Here is a 20,649-nt window from a genome sequence, read left to right as displayed (position 1 = left end):
CATTTCCCCATAGTAAGACAAAAGAGTCTGCGGTTGCTCTCCATTTTTCTTCATCCCATAGCAGATAGAGTCTGAGGTTTCTCTCCATTTTACTTCATCCCATAGCAGATAAAGTCTGAAGTTTATCTCCATAATACCGCTCCCCAAAGGTGATGAAGAATAAGAGGTATCTACCTATATTACTTTTTTCCCATAGCTGATGGAGAGTCAGTGGTTAGTATCTTTTTAACCACTCCTCAAAGCAGATGGAGAGTCAGTGGTTAGTGCCTTTTTAACCTCTCCTCAAAGCAGATAGAGAGTCAGTGGTTAGTACCTTTTTAACCTCTCCTCCAAGCAGTCTGAGGTTTCCATATAACCTCTCTACATATTAGATGAAGAGCCTGAGGTTTCTACCTATATTACATCTTTCCATAGCAGATGAGGAGTCTATGAGGTTTCTTCTACCTTCTATAATCTACATAAGTATTGAAGTGCACCCATTTAGTGTATCTTTACTCTTACAATGTAAGAGGTCCATTGAATTCCATTCCTCCATACTATAAGTATTGCACCAAGTAAGAAAATAGCTTGCCAGAAAGCTTCTAGCATGGCTGAGGTTCTCCTGGAAGCATACATATGTTTATACTTCAAATTGTTTTACATTAAAAAAAAATAGTTATTACACATGAAACCAATGTTTTGTACTTTATTTGTTAAAAAATGTTGTTAGCTTTAGATTTAAATGACTTTTCTTGTCCCATCTGTGTTGTACTTTTATTGTTAGGTATATTTGTAATACCAGTTTGTTTTAACTGCATACGTGTTTCCGTTCTAAAGTAAAGAAATTATGATAGCTTCTACCAGTGTTGTTAATTATTGTAAAACAATATATAAAAGCTTGAAATGTGATGTGTTACTGTAAACCAATTAGATATAGTTATTGATTTTCCACCTGTGAACATATTTATATTTGATTTCTGGCATATAACTATGATGACCACTTATTCTGTATTATGTTGTCAACCACTGATTTTCAGGATGCTGTTTTCAATCTTATTATATAATAGGGATGCATACAGTGGTTAATTGGTTTTAAATCTTTGATGAAGTTTTTAGAGTGACATTACTCATTAGAGGATTATTGGCAATTTGATTTTCCCTAACAACTGAAAAGTGATTGTGTTTGCTTATAATTGACAATTAATGGCTTTATGTGACTGTTAGTTCCAGTTTAGTGAGGCGGATAGGTACTATTTATCAGCATTTATTTAAAGCTGTAAGCAGCTGTGCTCTAGGAGGATTTTATCTGTTGTTTAAAGTTACTGGTGTTTCTTTGGATTTATTCTACATCAATTTAAGTTAAATTATACTGACTAGTGTTTTATGTGATGGATGTTCAGTGGTAGTTGTGCAGCTTTACAATGCTGAAGGCAACATTGTAATCAGAAAGTAAAACAATTCATTATAGAAGTTTGTTATGGGATTGTCCTGTATTTACATATTTTTTTAAACTGAAAAAGTACATGTTGATCAAGGGATGCAATGCTATGTAAAATGAGTACCACCCATGGTTCTGTTGTTTGTGTTCATTGTATGACATTTGATGATGACTGGATCATCCCTGATTGATTTGTATTGTATCCGCTATTTTAAGTTCTCATTAGGAAATGACAGAATTTCAAACAGTATGCTTTATTGATACATGTATCAGACATCAACAGTAACAATTGAACAGCTGATTCTATGCATCTAGTTTATGCTCTGAGATGGATTAATTAAACAGCTGAGAAAGTTTATTGTGTAAAATTATATTCTGTTGATGTATTTAATCCTATCCTCATGAGAATTTGTGGTAAATGTCATTACATATTGGAAATGTGAAATTCTGAAACCATTGTCATGAATTTGAAACTTGTGTCGAAACGTATAGCATTTCCTATTTGTGCTTGGCAACAGATTTATGATTTTATGCAGTATGTCATGTATTGTCCGTAGTAGATCCATGGTATAATGTCTTGTGAAGAACTGTGCTTGTTGTTAGATTTGTGTGGAAATAAAAAATGTGATGTAAAGTTACTGTGAATGATTGAAGAAGTTGTTTTTATTAATAATTCAGTGAAATTTACTTAGGAATTCTAAGTAAAAACTATTCAAATGAGGAAAATGATGCTTTGACTTGGGTAGAGCAAGAGACTCAGTATTTGCCTTCCTTATGTGTTAAGGATGTGAGTGTTTTATATGATGACATGTAGGGATAAGTTAACCAGAAAAGGACTGATTACCAAAATGTACTTAGAAAGTGTTGGAGAGAGAAGATATGTTAAGGCTTGGATCACTGTAAGCAACTTGGCAATCTAATATATAACTCTTTACGAAACCTTTTTGGTGGATTGAGGTTTTGTATGGTCTGTAAATCTGTCCTGTTTGGTGGATTGAGGAATTGTATGGTCTGTAAATCTGTCATGTTTGTCAATTATATTATAATTTCATATATTTTAATGAAACTGTTTGCAAAAAAAAAAGAACTAGAAATCATTTTTTTGAAAAATTTTATGAGATGACATTAAGAATATTTTAAGATAACCATAATTATCCCTACACAAAAGGTTTTGTATGTCCTTTCATCAACCAGTCCATTGATAAGTGTATTATGAGCAACTCCTGAATGATTCTATGGTTTTTTATGCAACTATATGAAGATTTTATATCATATGTAGATACATACGAAGGTAGATATTTATTATTGGATTCTTACAGGGGGAGATAATTCAGCTTAAGGTGTTTATTTAACTTGTTCAGAGTCTAAGTAGAAGTGGGTTGTCTCATTTTTAGAACCTGCTTACAGTATTCTAACTCGGGTACTAATTTTACATACGAAAGAATGGGCTTTCAAGTTTGTTCAATGTTTGTCTCTTTTCTGTTATTAAAGAATACTTCATCTCTGTTACTGTACATTGCTTTCTTTTTACATAGACATCATATGATTCTGTGTGTACTTACTTTCCTGTCTATTCAATAGCTTCTATTCAATTACTCTGTTTGACTATTTACTGGTTTGGGATACTCCCTATATACTGATAATGATTTTGCCATTTTTAGATTCCTGATTAATATTGTGGTTTATAGATATCAGATCATTAAGGCTGTAGGTAAGGTTTCAGGCTGTTTTCTCTGTTAGTTCATGATGGATCTGAACCTCACTGATCTTGAGATATTTTTACCTGTATTGATTAATTAGGAGATCAAAGTGTCAGGTGAAAGTCTTGTGACAGAAGAAGTGAATTAAATCTGGTTATAATCACTTCAGTGATACAAATTAAAAGTAGATCAATGCAAAAATATAGAAGTGAATAAAAAGGACTTTATGTCAATTAGTTACATAAAATATTATTTAGCATTTTAATTTTTGATTTAATTCAAATAATTGAATCCTGTTCATATCAATTAAAGATGGTTACTACATGTTTGATCTAGGAGCAGTATGAGCTTCTTTCTGTTGATTTTGGAAGTATCAAGAGAACTCGGCATACCTGCATACTGTGAAAGTACTTTTATTCATGGATACCAATTTTCATGGATTGGGGAAGAAACACAAGTTCATGGATTCTTGAATTCATGGTTTAGAGATTTTCAGTATACTCATCAGTGGAAATCATTTTTTTTTTTTTTTTTGTTATTGACCAAATTTCGTTGTTTGGCCTACCCATGAAAACCATGAAAATTAGTATCCCATGAACAATAGTACTTTCACATTATTGACTACTTGCTTTTGAAGGAAATGGCTTCTCTGATCTCCGAGACATTTGTGGTCACTTGTGATAAATGTCTGATGAATTCCTTCTTACGTTACACCCTGCAAAGAGATATCCAGTCTCCTATTACTCTTGTCTGAAATTCAGAAGCTTCAATTTAAGGCATTTATCATAAATGTCTATCTAAATTACAATTTTTTATTTTGCTTCATTTATGATTCCAGATGCTCGTTGTCATTATCTGTCATATGATCATATTCATACTTAGGATCTCAAATTTGTCTGTAATCTGACATCTTCTTACTTTATATCTTTGTTTTAATGTCTCATGCAGAAGACATATTTACATTGAATTGGATCTTGTTAAATTGTTACTGGTGCAAGTCAAACTTGTAATTATTTTTCCAGTAAGAAATGACTTTTATTAATATTGCAAGAATATCTTGTGGACATAAAGTTAACCCCTTATAGAGAATGATAAGGTTATAGTATAGTAAAATATCCATCTGATTCATTTTATGTAAATGATGCATTATATTACCTCATTTAAAACTCCTTCTCACCTTACATGTAACTTGCATTATTTATGGAAAAGAACAAAAATAGAACAAGACAATTGTAGTGTTTGAATTACATTATCATGCAGTTTGGCTATTACATGTACTGTCATGTTGAATAGTCCTGTACATGTAGGTGCTTTACTGTTAGCTATTCTGCCCGAGGAATTTGGCTAATCTCAAACTTTGTGATACAGAACTAGTAAGGGCAACTAATCACTTCGATTTATTTGGGGGCTGGGGATTGTAAAGTTCAAGTTGCTCATTTACTTTTGTTACTTTGTATGTATGATTTTTGTTACTTTATGTTCTTTGTTGTGTATGTCTGTTTTCCATGTCTGGTCTTTGTCCCTGGATTACATTCTTTTGATTACCGCTATAACCTTGGTTCCCTTGATTACTCTTTCAATAAAATTGTCTATCTACAGTATTTCATGAAAGTAAAAGCAATTAAAACATGTTTTAGGTTCAGGTATGAGCTTTTACCTTCAAATGCTTAATTTTAAAACTGCCAAAATTAAGACTCCAAAAGTACATTTTCAGGCAAAATCCACAAGTTGCTGCAGACATGAACTTTTAAGGAGACACAAGAGATCTTTCTACAACCACCCCCGAGTCATTTAAACACAGACACATATACCTAATACCTGGCCAATTTTTTGTTGATGATTAGTTATATGGACGCTGCCATTTTATTCTGGTTTATTTTATTCGTATAACTCATACATAGATTGAAACTGCATCAACTTGACTTTCCAAGAAATTAGGGAGGGGCAAAGGTGGAGGCTAAGTTGCTTGTATCCCCTACTCCCTTGATCAACTCATCAGTTGTTTCTTTCTGTTTTTTTTTTTGTTTTTTTTTTTCAGCTGATGATGTCATTGATCATAAACTTTTTTCTGTCATTATATTTCCCTTGACTCCCCATATGTTATGAATTTGTAATTTAGTTTGTTGGTTTGGGGCAGTGATTATTGATATGAAATTAATTAAAACAATAGCTACGAGGTATATTTATAGTAGAAGGAACTATTCTATGGTTGTGATGGAAGGTTTTGCAGAATATGTCTGTGACACGAATGGCAATCAAGGAATTCTGCTATTTACAGATGTCTGCTGTGGAGTTGTTGGTATTACTCATGTAAAATCTTATTATAAGTAGGTTTGAGCTATTGCAAGGTATCTAAGTCAAAATTAACAAATATTCAAATGATTCATTTAATGCCCAGACGTTAAGGTTAGGGACTTATCTGTCACATCTCAGAATTCATAAAAGGTTCTTCTTGAATAGTGCAGAGCAGGTTATCTGTGTCATTTCTCTTGAGAACGAAATGTCCCTTTTTGGAATATTGCATAAAGTTTATGATGGTTTTCTTTCTATTGTAGGCCATTCGTAAGACCCAGCCCAACCAACCACAGCATGGTGGACCCCAGTCAATAGAACAGAAGGGATCCATGCCTAAGGAACCTGAAGTTGTTACCATTAGTTTCAATAAAGTGAAAGGCAGCATGGGACTCAGCATTGTAGCAGCTAAGGTAAGATTGTTATCATTGGTGACATGACAGGATTCAGCAGTTTCACAATACAGAAAGGTATAATAAAATGATGTTCTAAAACATGTAGACTAAACATGGACATTTACTAAGTTACAGACTGTACTGATTAGCTGCACTGGGATTTCAGAATGTACATTTGCTATTTCCAGAATTACCATTAAATCATGCCATAACAAATTTCCAGGGTAAATATTTTGTATTAATAATACTGAAAAGGTTTTAAGGATTGTTGTAGGTAGTAATGATTACATCCCGACTGTTGGTTGTCATGTTTCTGTGGTTAAACAATAAAAGGAGTACATAACAATTAATTAAAATATCTTCTGTTTGCTCACAAAGTACATATTTTTGTTGTGTATTTTTTTCTTTACAACCACAGAGAAGTGATCTTAATCTCAAAACAAATACTGATTGTTTAAATGTTGTCTTTCAAGTCATTTCACACCTCCTTTGTTGAAGAGGTAACAGACAATTTATCTGGTGTGGTTATTTTGAATGTTATGAACCCTGGTTTGTTTAGTAATTTAAAAATTTTATTGCAAAGAAAACATTTATCTAGATTTGGAGGTATGCATTGGCATGGTAAACATGGAAATGTCTGAGTGGAATTTATGTTAAATATATTTGAAAAATATCAGTTAAGAGATCTGTAAATATCAAGCTATAAGATTAATATCAGAATTATAATGGACTCGAGACATAAGATTTTGTGTTGGTTAATGTCTACCAATGATTTTCTTAGGATGTTTTGATCCTATATCAGTAACAATTTGGTATACAAGAAAAATGGTTTTACTTTGGTATTTAGTGCACGTTATTCATCCTTATGAAAATTTAGTTGTTTTCAGAAATTTGTTATGTAACTGATGCAGGAAAACAACAGGTGTCTTGGTTTTTATATAGTTTGAACTTAAAATACTGTAAAGTCAAATAACAACATAAAGACCAACAGACAGACCCATGTCTCTGGTGGGGTTAAACTAGTTTTATAAAGCCTTAATGATTCCACTTTAATAAAAGGTAAAAAATGAACTGAAACAACACACACACCATAAAATTCACTCAGTAATACATCCATCTCTTTGTGGAATATCTCCATATAGTATACTTCAGATTTTAAAGGTTTTCAGTCAAAGGTCAAATAGTGAATTTTTATTTTTACCACAAGAAGATGCCCCTGCTCTTGTTACTAGTTATGTAAATTATTCTTAGTAGACATTAGGAGTGATAGTAACAAAACTATAGTCAGGTTTATATGGTTATGATAGAAATCTTTCCTCTCAAATGTCTGTTGTAAGTGAGATCTTAGTTAGACAGTAATCTGAAGAAAATTACTTACAAGATATATATCATAGTTATAGGTCTGAAAGTGAATAATGTTCTGCTCAGCCAAAAATTCTGCAGATTTTGCATATTATTATCTTCTGTCACAATTGTTGGACATTTTACCAATTTTTTTTTATGTCTATTAATTTTGAAAACTAATTTTCTTGAGCTGCCAAGATTTATTTAAATGTTGAGTCAATCCACCAAAAATGTTAAGCTGTATACAGAATGTGCCTTTATTGTATGGGTGTTAACCTTATAGATTTTGACATACAATTTTGTATGACTTCAAAATGAAGACTTTAGTTGGCAAAAAGTCAGTTAGCAAACAATTGAAGAATATTTCAAACATTGTCCAAATTGTATATGGGAGCCAGTATACATATAAAGAATTGAAAACAAATGGGATACTCTATATGTCTTCACTTTAATAAAATTGAAATAATTTATTCCAGGATGAATTTTTATTATAATTTAATATCAGTGTATTATGATTCAGTTAGCCAATTTCAAGGCAACATGATTCAATTTTCCATTCTTTTATATTTACAAAACACCATTTTATAAATCTGTTTGATCATATGAGATAAAAACATTATTGGCAGTATGTTAAAAACCTCTATACTCAGCTTCTGTGATTAAGTTACTGGGTACATATAGTAATATAAGTAAAGCCAGTTCTAATTCAGACACATGCAGAGTACAAATGTTGATATAAGTCACTTATGGTCAAAGATGCATTAAAAAGAATGATTATATCCCATTACACCTGATCTTCTGAGATGTATCTACCATATAATTATATTCACTTATGATGTATAATGAATTCATTTCCTATTTGCATCTGATACATGAAACCCAAGGGCAACATAACCTAGACCATACAATGCATGTCTATACAAAGTCACCAGAGGGTAAAATCTACCTCTGTACACTTCTTATGTAATCAGAACATTCTTGTACGTGTATTATTATTATTGTATGTCAACGGTAAAGCCGCAGAAAGACTATTCTGTAATAAGGTTCTGCACTGGTTCCATGTACATGTAATTACAATGTCATTGTTTGTCCTCTTCTATTGTTTAATATTCATCAATAATGCACAGGTGTATATCTAACTGTCTGCCAGTAATATAAAGTTTATTTTGTACACAATGCATTACTTGTAAGCATTTTAATGTCTTATTGACTGCACCAGTAACTATTTGCATGTACAAAAATGTATGTTTAGTGGGTCTATTTGTCTAATGCTTATAAGATTTCATCAAATGACTAGGATTAATCTAAATATATGTTAATAAGCACCTTGAAAGTCACCTGAAGCCTAACTGATTGATGGATATTAATTAGTTACTCAATTTAACCTTGTTGAGCATATGTTCTCAAGTAATCTTCTTGAAACTTGGTCTGCTTATTCATTTAGAAATAGATGAAAAGCTAATTAATTGTTGAAATTATTTACTGGGTGCTTGTTGTGGTTTGAATGTACATTATGAAGTCTGTTCTAATAACATTGGGATAGTATAGGTAGAGCAGGTTTCAGCACTGGTGATTATTTCTATGTTTCTTTTATTTGTCTTCCTGTTTTGAAAATATAAACAAATATTTGGTTATGTAAAATTTCTTTTAAGCACTTGCTAAGTCAATATTTAGTTCTAGGTATGAAAAGTAAACGCTCACAAAATTTTGTCATTTAGTCTGCTAGACCACAATGTGAAAATATATTAAAGTTGGTCTTCATGGTATTTCACAAAGTACGAATTAATAGTTCGTCTTGTTTGAAGTAGAGATTTCACAAAAAATTAAAACTGATTGTTCAATAAAGTTTATGGTCCTGTTCTGTTAAAACAGCTCCTCTAATTGTGTCAGTTGATCTTAGGTTTTGTAGTATTGTAACAGTTTGCTTTAAAGCGTCAGTAACCCGGAATGACCTTGTGAGGCACAGCCCTGTTTAATACTGGTTAAATTACATCTATTTATAATACCTGTACAGGTAACTTGTATACCTGTAATCCTGTAACTGTTCAAATCATAAGGCTTCCTTACAACACGTGAGATTTGTTGGAAAATTTAAATTGTCTTGTATTGGGAAAAATTATAATTTATATGAGCTTAGTGCTGTACAAAACTAAATATAATTTGATGAACTCACATTCATTGTTTTACGGAATTTATAACTGGTACAATTAAGTCTCAGATTTTGTTAACATCGATGTTGACCCGAACAGGGATTAGATTTGTAGTGAAATTTATTTAAGGATGTTTCCTTCATTGAATTAATGTTATAGAGGGATTAATATCATTTATGGTATTGGAGTAGCGTGAGTTACAACCTAATTATATTGTTATTTAGAAAATGAAAGAAATGTTTTGGATATCAATTACAACAATGTTTTCAGTTGTTTACATGATGATGTTTCTTTTATTGGTTTTCTTTTGTATTTCTTTTTTTTAATATAACATTTTTTTAACTGATTTTTTTTTTTTAAGTAGTCAGCAATGTTGTATACATGACTTACACAATTTAGCTGTTTCAAATGAGCCTGGATTCTTGGTTTAAATTTGGGTTCATTAAAAAAAAACCTGAACTCTACACAAAAGTAGCATAAAAGCTTACATATTTAATTGAAAGAAAAAAATCTTTTCTTTTGCTGGAAACATACATGCCCATAAAGTGTAAAAATAAATATGTTGATATTTTTATTTAGAAATTATTTGCCATATGTTGAAGATTCTTGGACATAAATGTTGGTCTTAATAGGTTTATAATGGTGCATTAAAATAAACAAAGGAAATTTTTATTGTATAATGTCCATATAAAAAAACACTATTTTTAAGGTGTACCTTCAGATTGAGTTATTGGTAAATTTAGACCAATTATAACAATGTTTGGACAAATTATTGTGCTTTAAAATGTTGATTTTACTATTAAGATTGAAGAGGTATTAATGGAAGTTAAAAGACAAGTTATTGTTTGACCGGAAATCTGTGATTTACTAAGATGAGTGGCACCTTCATTGTTTGGGTCAATCTTAATTCTTCACTTCAGTCCTTACTGAGTATCCAAACAATGTACAAGTTGTAATGTTAAATAACTAGACATTAAGGTGACTAGATTAAATAGTCTGTAATATCATGTTGGTGTTAGTGTAACAGACTACCTGAGTTCACAAATATTTTTTGAATTTTTTTTTTTTTTTTTTTCCGGAAGTTTGTATACAATAAATTAGAATTCTACCATTTTTAAGTAATGACTCAATAGATCAATATTTAAAAGTTCAGTGAAATGGCAAACAAAGGCTTTTATCTTCTGATATTGGAATGTTTAAAACATTTCTATAGAATTTTTTGGGAAGTGATGTAAGACTTTTCAATGTACAGGTTTTTATGTCTCATCATTGTTATGTAATCTGAACTAATAACTCATGCACATAAACAGGATGACAAGACTTCTGACAAATTAATTACATATCTTCTATATTTCAACCAGGGACAATTTACTTTCTTCTCAGTCGAAATAGTTACAGATTGGAGAAGAGAAGAATTTAACTTCTGTATTTTAATTCCAAATTAAGCAGTATTTTTTATACACCAACCTGAAGGTGTTAGGCTTTAAAATTAACTGCTTGCCCTGAATGTTTTTCAGCTATAAATAGGCAGCCTTTCATGGGATAAAATTTAAATTTCGATGTTCAGTTTCAACATTGTAGGGCATCATTTCCTTTTTTTCCCAAAGGAATACAAATTTTTTAAACTGTCAAGTTTACCCCTGACAAAACCAAATTCTACTGCAGGAGGCATTAATGGTATACTGTGAAGGTACGTTTATTGGTGGATACCAATTTTTGTGCTTCAGGAAAGAAACACAAGTTCATGGTTTCTTGCATTTGTAGTTTTGAAGTTTACAGTATACAAATCAACATGAATCTCTTATTAGTTGGGAACCAAATTTTGTGGTCTGGGCTACCCACAAAATCCATGAAAATTAGTACCCCACAAACAATAGTACTTTCACAGTAGAGTAACCAAATCCCTTAACTCCATTTCTGTTCTGAATAATTCTGAAATAGTTGATTCAGACAATACCTTGAACTCAACCCATTTTGGCATTTAACAGATTGATAGTTATAACAAATTGTAAGGTTTGAATAAGTCACTTTAATTAATGCAGGATGGAGGAGGGTAACAAATCAGCTTCAAGAAGATTGAATGTTTTAAATTCTAGGTAATAGATATGTAATTCGTCATGAGAATTTGGCATGTCAAATCCCATTAAATTCTTTAATCTTCAATTTGAAAATAATTTAAATCATTTAAGAAATATACCCTTAACTTTAAACTAAATCAAGCCTGTTCTAGTTGGCTTGTTTCTAGATAAAAATAACATGATAACAAACTCTTACATGGTTCTGTCACTTGTCAAAAGTCTGATTATCTCTTGGCAAAATCTTTCTGGTTGGTTATCCTCGACAAAGTAGAAAATAAATTTTACAATTCTTCATGGAGGTATCACACAAACACTCTTAGTGCTCTTCACTCACCATAACTATATGTGCTAGGAGACATAGTAAAGATCATTGACAAATTAACCGTGAAACAACAATCCAATTTAATATTGAGTTGGGCAAGGATTTCTGTATATGTTTTTTGTTTTAAATTTTACATGTAAGTGTAAAAGAGTCAGTGCCTTATGATAGATAGGTTTTGTTTCTCTTGTGACCATTTCTAGTCTTTCTATAATTAGACTCACTTTGGGTATATTGTAGCTTATATTTTTTTCATGTAAGACTATCTTATTCAATAAGAACTGTATGATCATAGATTTAGTCAGAAAATTAATCTTTGTATTATTTTTAACAGTTGTTACTCTTGGATAGAGTGATTTATTTCAAGTAAATGAAAAGGCTTGAATTGATAGATTTGTTTTGAATGTGGACCAGTTTTCTTTCCAGCCATGTGGGATATAAATTTATTGACAAAATCATTTATCAAAAACAGAAAGATTTGGTTTACAAATCACACAGTAAATACCAGTAGTCGCCCATGGTTAAATATATTTTTATCTTGATCTAGAAAATGCAAGACTAATTCACTTTCATTTGCTTTATCAGGGTATAAATATTTCAATTTCTATGTTATAACTAACAAAGGTATCATTGATACATGTACCTTTTCCTTTAATGGTTCTAGATAAGATTTTCTATTTGACAATCATACTTGTCCACTTCTTCATGAGTGATTCAAGTGTTAGCAATATCTGTTGAGAGGTTATTACATAAGGAAAGAATTGTGTAATTTATAGAAAATGCTTTAATTTAGCACCTACATAAATTGTACAGATGGTTTTGTTTCTAAGATGGTTACTGCAGGTTTTTTCCTGTATCCACTCTACATTTATGTCTCATAAACTTGCTTTCTTAATGCTTTAAATAGACTACTTAAGAAGTACGTGTAAGTGTATGATTAAAAGTTCATTTGTATCAATGCTCATGGTTTTTACTTAGGGTTTTACTAGAGTTTCTTATCTTAAAATTTATCAGGAACTTCATGCTAGGACAATAGATATTGGAACCCAGTAATCCTCCTATGTATCTCACCAACTCCAAAATTTACTTAAATTCATTGAACTGATATTAGATGCTTAGGACGAACCGAAACTCTTAGATTCACTTAGTCAGAAAAGGCTTCAGTGGAATTTGTCTCATGCAATATATTCTAAAGGTCAAAATGATTTAAAAGAAATAACTTGTTTCCATTGGGGTTTGGTAGAAAATCCTAATGCCTATGTGAGGAATTTTAATTTCATTTTCTGTTTATGCGAAGTATACAATACAGCTTTTCTAATTTGCTTATTTTAAGCATTTATACAATCTTAAGTAGGTTTATTGTTTGTTGAAGGTGTTAAGAGTAACCCTTTAGGTATGTCATATAAATGGACAGCTGTAAACAATTTGGGAACTGTTATATTAACTGGGTATTTGATTTTAGTAAATTGATCTAACAGTGAACCCTAAAGCACAATCAATCAATCAATCTAACAATAAAACACAATGTCTCCAATCTATTTTCTTATTGTCTTGGTTTAAAAAAAATTGCTTTCAGGAATATTTTGAATTCAGTTGGGTTTACTGTTGTACATACCAGCAGATATAAGTAGTAATACACTCAATATATTGTGATACTTAAATAGATTTTAGTTTCTATTTAGTGTAACCAATTCTGACCCTCACCCAGAAAGTTTCTTTGAATAAGATTATAAGATCTTTTTATTAAACTAGGGATCCTTCTATTAATTGGATTACTTAAGTATATAACGTGTCTGGCCTAAAGCCAATCAATTTACCGCCCAGACTTGATTATATTTATTTCTTTTGTTTGTAAATTAAATTATCATAATCTGAGATGTTTGTAAATGCTTCCAATTAAATAGGTATGTTTGTGGGCCTGGTTGAAATAAGTTGTCTTATGACCTCCATTTACCTGCTTCATGTTGACATGCACATTGGCTTTGCCTAAATCCTTAACATCCAAATATTTTGAGTAAAGGAATTTTATTGATTTTTGGTCAAAATTTACTTGTAATTGGAATGTAATTACCAGAAAATAGCTACATACAATGGTTTGTGTTTTTAATATCAGTAGAACTAGAATTTGAGTACACCACACACACGCAACATGAATAATAGATCATTCCGACAAATATCTGGTCTGACTGTTATTTCATGTTTGATTAAAAACTAGGAACCAATCTTTTTTGGTAGTACATGTATACAGATTTATATACAGTTATAAGTCCAGGTAAATGTAAATAATTCTAAAGAAGGATATTTATTTGTCAAATGTTTAGGGAAGATATACTTCATATTGGTAAGCTGATTTTTATACTGATAATTTTCATTGGACAATGCTGAGTTTTTTGTACCTAGTGAATCTTGATTGTCTTGTTTACCTCTGATGCCAGATGTCCATTGTTAAGTCTCATTTCAAATTTCTTATTCTTTGTTTGATGGTTTTTCAATGGAAACTTCATAGTGGCATTGATGCTTTTGATTAAAAGTTGATAAATTAAATTTGATTTTAGGAAGTTTCAAATTCTTATAGAGGTCTGTTTACATATTTAACAGGTTAAGTCTCAATAGATTTCCTGTCCAGGTCAAAGTGTTATCTCACCGTTTATCACCTACAGAGAAATAAGTTTTTCCGGCTTTTTGTGGGAAGTTGTTAAGTACAGCAGATCAAAATCAGTAGGGTGTAAATCGCCTGACATTACTCCTATTGAATAATAAAATAGACCCCAATTTGACAAAGCCAATGGTTGGATTGAGTCATTAAACAAAATTTTGTTTTATTTGCGTTCACTGATCAGAGACCAGAAACAAGTCAATAAACTCTCCTATTTTCTATATATCTACAATGTTGTAAGAAAAATTTAATAGCTACATTGAGTCATTTGACAAAATTTACTTTATTTATGTTTATGATTGAAGGATAAGAAATATCATCATGTAAACTATTATTACATGTACTACATGTACAATACATGTACCTGTAGAGATGAATCAGATAAATCCTTTGATACATACAATAAACAGTATATATTATTCTAAGGAGGTCAACCTTTTACAAAGTTGCATGCAAATAATTTAAAGTACATGTTTCAAGGACCCTAAAGTACTGTTAGTAAGAGACCAAAGAAAAAACATTTAAACATAAAATTTGCAAGTGTTTTGTAAATATCTATCATTGGTGAAAGAAAAAAAGAAATATAGGATTTTTTTGGTTTTGGATGGGAATTTTAATACAAGATTTATGCTTACAATTGTGACTAACAATGTAACTATAATTTTATTTACTTGAGTTTTTCTATAATGTAGCAATTAAGCCATCTTGCTATTAAAATTCTAGCCAGAAAAGTTGTTTGACATTATTGTGATTTCCTTATTCAAATTTTGTTTGTTTGTTGCATTACCATTCACTTGCGTAGTTTAAGCCAATTCAGTGTAAAGTGGAATTCTTGTGTTCAACAATAAAGTTTGAACTTTTGGACTTAAGAAAATTTAAAAGAACAACTTTGTGAAAGGTTCAGTACGCTTTGCCAAAATAGAACATTGGGGAAATATGACACCTTTACACATAAAACAAAGGGACTTCTAGTACACTCCAGGACCTGTTAACTTTGGTTTCTCTATGTACATGTATATTATCTAGCATCAAATGGATTGATTTTCCTGATTGATACAGGTGGGTATTTATTATAATGTTTTATACTTTGTTATTGTGGGATGGTTTGTCGGAAATGATAGGATGAATATTTGTTGACTTTACACTTTCATCTTGGTTTAGAATTGATGTTTTCTAAATCAAGGAAGGGTTATTATGATCAATGTTACTATTTAATCAGGTGAACAATCGTTACTCTATATGGAACCAGGTGATAATTGACATTGTTTTGTGATTTCTATATGTGTTTTATATTAAGGGTGTGAAACTGCTGATTCATTTTTGTTGTTATTATTATATTCATTTCACTGTATTTTAATTGTTAAACATCTCAGATTTAAATTTACACACTGAAAACAATATTAGCAAGTGTTCTTCTGAGTTCCTATGTATAAACGTGGATAGGAGAAACCCAGGAATCTTTGTAAACACCCATTCATGCCATGGATATGACCAAGAAAATAGATAAGAAATTACAAAAAAGATCCTGGAAATTTTGTCCCAGAAGTTACCTTGGTACTTTCAAATAATAATCATTTTAAATTTTGTTGAAAATAGACAAGGCTCTCTTTTTGAATGATTTTTAAAAATGCACACCATCAGATTGTAAACACACTCTCGGAAACAAACAAAAACAAACAGAATACACGATATAAAATATATTTTTTAAAAAAGTACAATCAATAAAAATGGGGATTATATTCTCATCAATATTTTGCTTTTGTAAAGGAAGAGGTAGAACATATTTGTGATCAAATCTACTCATATCTCCCAAAACTACTGTAATGCCAGGTATTGTTTACTGATATAGTTAGTTAATCAACATTGCTTATTACAGGGAGACAATCAGAAAGAAAGAGGAATTTACATAAAATCAGTCGTTGGAGGTGGAGGGGCTGATATCGTAAGTTTTTACATTAAACGTATACAGTCCTATCACATAATATAAAAAGAGGGGTTAACTAAAGTTTTGTGACAAATCTGATTGTTTCTGAAACATTGTAGTGAAAATGGGTCTTATTATTTAACAACAGTTAGCTTCAGTTATCTAGAGAGTCATGACAAATCTGATTGTTTCTGAAACATTGTAGTGAAAATGGGTCTTATTATTTAACAACAGTTAGCTTCAGTTATCTAGAGAGTCATGATACTATGTGCATTGCCTTACAAGTAATACATGCATCAGAACAAGCAACCATATATAAATGTAAAGCAAATTGGTGAACATATAACTATCTGACATGTGGAATAATGCAGGTTGTAGCCATCCTTTTAATTTCATTCTAATGACAGTTACAAAAAAAGTAATGTAAGTATTAATGATCAGTTATTGTATATATTGACAGAAAAATATCACTTGTTACCATCAAATCTGTGTTCAGTACAGATTTGTAGACTTGGTATAAAAGATGTAGAAAACTATACTAGAAAGCATACACTAATTAACAAATTGAAAGGGAAATATCTATGAAACTTGCCATACTATAGCTCAATAGTAGAGGTTTAAGTGTTTATTATGATTTACAGGATGGTCGTTTACAGTCTGGTGATCAGCTGTTAGAGGTGGATGGAAAAAGTCTTATTGGACTTACACAAGAAAAGTAAGTTTTACTCTCAGTAAAAAATATAAGGTATAAAATGCTACATTCTGTATATAATTCTGTAATTTTTCAGGATATTTATTTTCATGTGTCCAGATATCAGTTTTGGTGCTATTTATTTTTGTGTCCTAGTCTGTGTAATATGTACCTTATAATAAAGGTTCTTTGTGACAAAGTTTTAATGCAATCTTTCTTTGCACTTAAATGAAGAAAAAAATAAATCTTACACAAAAATTAGTTGGTTTATAGCAAGTGTTCAGGCTCATCAAAGCAAAATCCCAAAAATTTCTGCTTTCATTACGTGTCATTTTATGTAACAGATCCTCTTTATTGAATTAATTTCCTGTTTACCTATGAAACATAGACTTAAAACTTCACACAGCTGTATAGTCATAAATGAAAGAAAAGGGAAATTGTTGGAATTGATTAAACTTCATATAATGAACAAAAAAAATGTCCAGGACTGAGATTGACCTAATTACTAATTAATTTTCATCTATGAGCTAACTAACTAGTTACATGTACTTTGTAGAGCTGCTGAGTTGATGACACAGACTGGTCAGAGGGTAACATTAAAAGTTGCTAAACAAGGTGCCTTCTACCATGGCTTAGCCACACAGCTCAGCCAGCCATCCCCTGTGTTAACTAGAGGTAAGAACATTCTTCATAAATTAGGAAAAATTATTTATACCAAGCATTGCATACTAGGCTAGCAATAGATGTTCAGTCAAACAGGAATAGGTATCAGAAAGGGCTACAGGGAAGGGAATCTAATTGAAAGGAGTCTTTAAATTGATTTAAAATTAAAATATGCAATTCAAAAACTAAGACAGAATACAAAAGATTTATTTACAAATCTAGATCCGGTACATAGAATTTTTTTTTTCTTGAGTGGACAGCTGTTTACCTATCCTATCTCTCCCCTTCTAGCTATCATCCCTTTTTTCAATTATTTTACAAACATGAGAAAAATGTATTAGTGTGATGTTTGGTTAAAGGCTCATGTTGGTAAGTAAGTTCAGAAATGAAAAATAGATATTAAAGCGAAACGTGACTGAAGAATGTGTAGGCAGGGGTTAGGTTAAGTTTACATGGTTTAGATAGTCATTGAATCTTATAAAGGGATCTAGAAAATATCTTGTTTAGACAGGTCAAAGTGAGCTAAAAAGATTATCTTGAGCAAAAAGATAAGATTCATAGAAGACTTCAAATTTGTATAGACTTAGAGGAAATATTCAAAACATCAGGATATCTGAAAATACAAACTGACAGCCATTATATAGTTACAACAGTAAATTAATTTCTAAAAAAAAGGAACAGTTAATGATTAGGGTTTTTATCTTGGTTTTCTCAGTAAGAAAAGTAAGTGTTGTTTTAACTATCTTGGACTTAATGTGAGTATATTGATAAACACTAGAATAAAACTGTTTAGTGATACAATGTATTTTATATAGTAATGACTGTTAATTAGAATTTATGTTACACCCTCTTCATAAACTTCTTTGTTTTGCAGCTTCACCCAAAAAACCATCTTCTCCTCAAACCAACAAACATCGTCCTGCTGATGAAGGACCTCCACCATATGCCACAGACGAGATGAATAGACCACATCACATGCCACCTGGTGGCCACCGAGATCAACTACCTTTCGACAAGCGATTACAGAACTCACAGCATAGTAGATCATCACCAGCTCTCAACAGTATGTAACTAGACTTGAACAAGCTCTATAGTATTAGAAGAGGAAATGTTTGGTTTGGAATTGGGGGCCCCTTGATGGCAAAGCTTGACCTCCCATACCTCTATGTCTATCAGTGTGAAGAATGCATTGTTTAAGTTGATATTTTGTCCTTTTTTGGCTTTTGAAGATTTATTTGGCTTTTTACTGCCAAGTATTTGAAACTGCTGTCAATATGCAGTAACAAAAATTGAGAATTATTGCTGAATAGATCATTTAAAATGATTCTATTTTTCTTAGGGTGCATTCTTAATCATTGACTGGCATAATTTATTGTATTGATTATAAGACTTTTGTAAACTTTTAATGATATGCCAAATTTTGTTTGCTTCCAATTCTGTAGAATATCGACATGGTGTTTCACACAAAGATATGGAATCAATCTATGGCCGCGGTCAGGGCCTGTGGCGAATCGTTCTGGAATCTGAACTTCAAGACCTTAAATCTAAGTCTCCTCCAAAAAGACGCATGGACATGAAGGAGAGGAGACAGAGAAGTAAAAGTATCACATCTGTCGATGAAGCTCGGAAAAACTACCAGCAATTTCAACAAAATCAAAATGATTTGAATAGGTGTAATGGCCAAAAGGCTTTAAATGAAAGTATTCATGAGGAAATAAGACGAAAGTCTAAAGTGATGAGAAATCAAGAAAAAGAAAATGCTGCACTTAGTCAAATTCAAAAGGAAGTCCATAATTTACGAAGTCCTGATTCCAATGGCCCTATGGTCAATAAGAATTTGATCACAGGACACAAGAGGAGTAAATCATTTGGCGAACTTTCAAGTTCTAGGCATGATAATCATCAAAAGGGGGTTGTATATCAAGGGCCAAAACATGACCCTCATTATATGAGAAATATGTTTGCAGGACAGAACCACCAAAAAGAAATTGTTCCTCAAATTCAGAATCCAAATCCTAATTACATGAGAGATTTATTTGCTAGACAGGACTATCACAAGGAAAATATTCATGGAAGTCAGAGTTATGATCAAAATTATAGGAGAAACCTCTTAAAATCATACAAAGATAAAAACACTAACCCAAGTACACACCATAAAACTGATGTCAGAAATATATTACAACAATGGGGTCAACCAGTCAAATCTCCTCATACAAATGGATATATAGAGTATGATACCAATACACTTGATTCAACACTTTCTTCCTATCAAGCATTTAAAGACAAATGTTTCCGTACACATGTTGTCAGTAATTCTGACAGTGGTTTCAGTGAGCCGTCTTCTACATATAGTCATAATACTAGTCAAAGAAGTAACCCATCATCTGCAAGGGCAAATAGGTATGGACAGAAACTTGACTACAAAAGATCTAAGTCCATGACCTCTTTAGAAAGTTCCCACAATTCCATGTTAGGATTTATGAACAGTACCATGGTGGATGATAGGCAGTCTAACAGCAGCTCCAATAATTCAGAATTTGTTTATAACTTACGACAAAATGTGATCACACGAAATCCTCGTAGTAAATGTATCACTAATAGTTCAAAGATGTGTAAGTCATTGGTAAAAGTCTTGGTTTGTTATTTACTGATGGCATATTTATCATCGACAAAGTCTATAATGAAATATTTAAAATGTACTGCTCCTGATCAATACGTTGAAGACAAAAAATCTTTTGGCTAACTTTTTTTTTATAACTAATATGTTTAGATTAAGAACTTACATCTAGCATCAATTTCACAAGAAGTCATAAGTGTAAAATTGTTGTAAACAATGAAATCACAAAAGAAAATAGCACTGTGACATAATAATCTACAAATAATTTTACACATATGACTTACTACAGAACCTTACTATGGGATATAAAAAAACTATAACAAAAACATTATTCTTCCTTATTTAAATCTCTTTTACTGTTGTTGTGTAGTACATAAACAAAGAACTAATCTAAAATCCTGCT

The 20,649-nt window shown here is 31.3% G+C and overlaps 1 protein-coding gene across 3 annotated transcripts in view; it reads left to right on the top strand.

Moving 5' to 3' along the window:
- The window catches only part of LOC148615165 (uncharacterized), a 58,962-nt gene that overhangs the window by 27,485 nt on the left and 10,828 nt on the right, over window positions 1-20,649 (top strand). For 2 of the 3 annotated variants that reach the window (XM_088589811.1, XM_088589810.1), the window contains exons 17-22: window positions 5,673-5,822; window positions 16,228-16,293; window positions 16,917-16,990; window positions 17,523-17,641; window positions 18,504-18,692; window positions 19,072-20,241. In XM_088589811.1, coding sequence (XP_088445937.1) covers window positions 5,673-5,822; window positions 16,228-16,293; window positions 16,917-16,990; window positions 17,523-17,641; window positions 18,504-18,692; window positions 19,072-20,241 — 1,768 coding nt within the window. The remainder of the gene's footprint in view (window positions 1-5,672; window positions 5,823-16,227; window positions 16,294-16,916; window positions 16,991-17,522; window positions 17,642-18,503; window positions 18,693-19,071; window positions 20,242-20,649) is intronic. The other variant, XM_088589812.1, reaches the window with a different exon arrangement.

This window comes from Perna viridis, chromosome 6, assembly GCF_037379345.1.
Source record: "Perna viridis isolate PV_CMFRI_1.1 ecotype Kerala chromosome 6, ASM3737934v1, whole genome shotgun sequence".
Lineage (NCBI taxonomy): Eukaryota > Metazoa > Mollusca > Bivalvia > Mytilida > Mytilidae > Perna > Perna viridis.
Note: the sequence above shows the minus strand (reverse complement) of the source record. Positions and strands in the feature narration are given on the sequence as shown.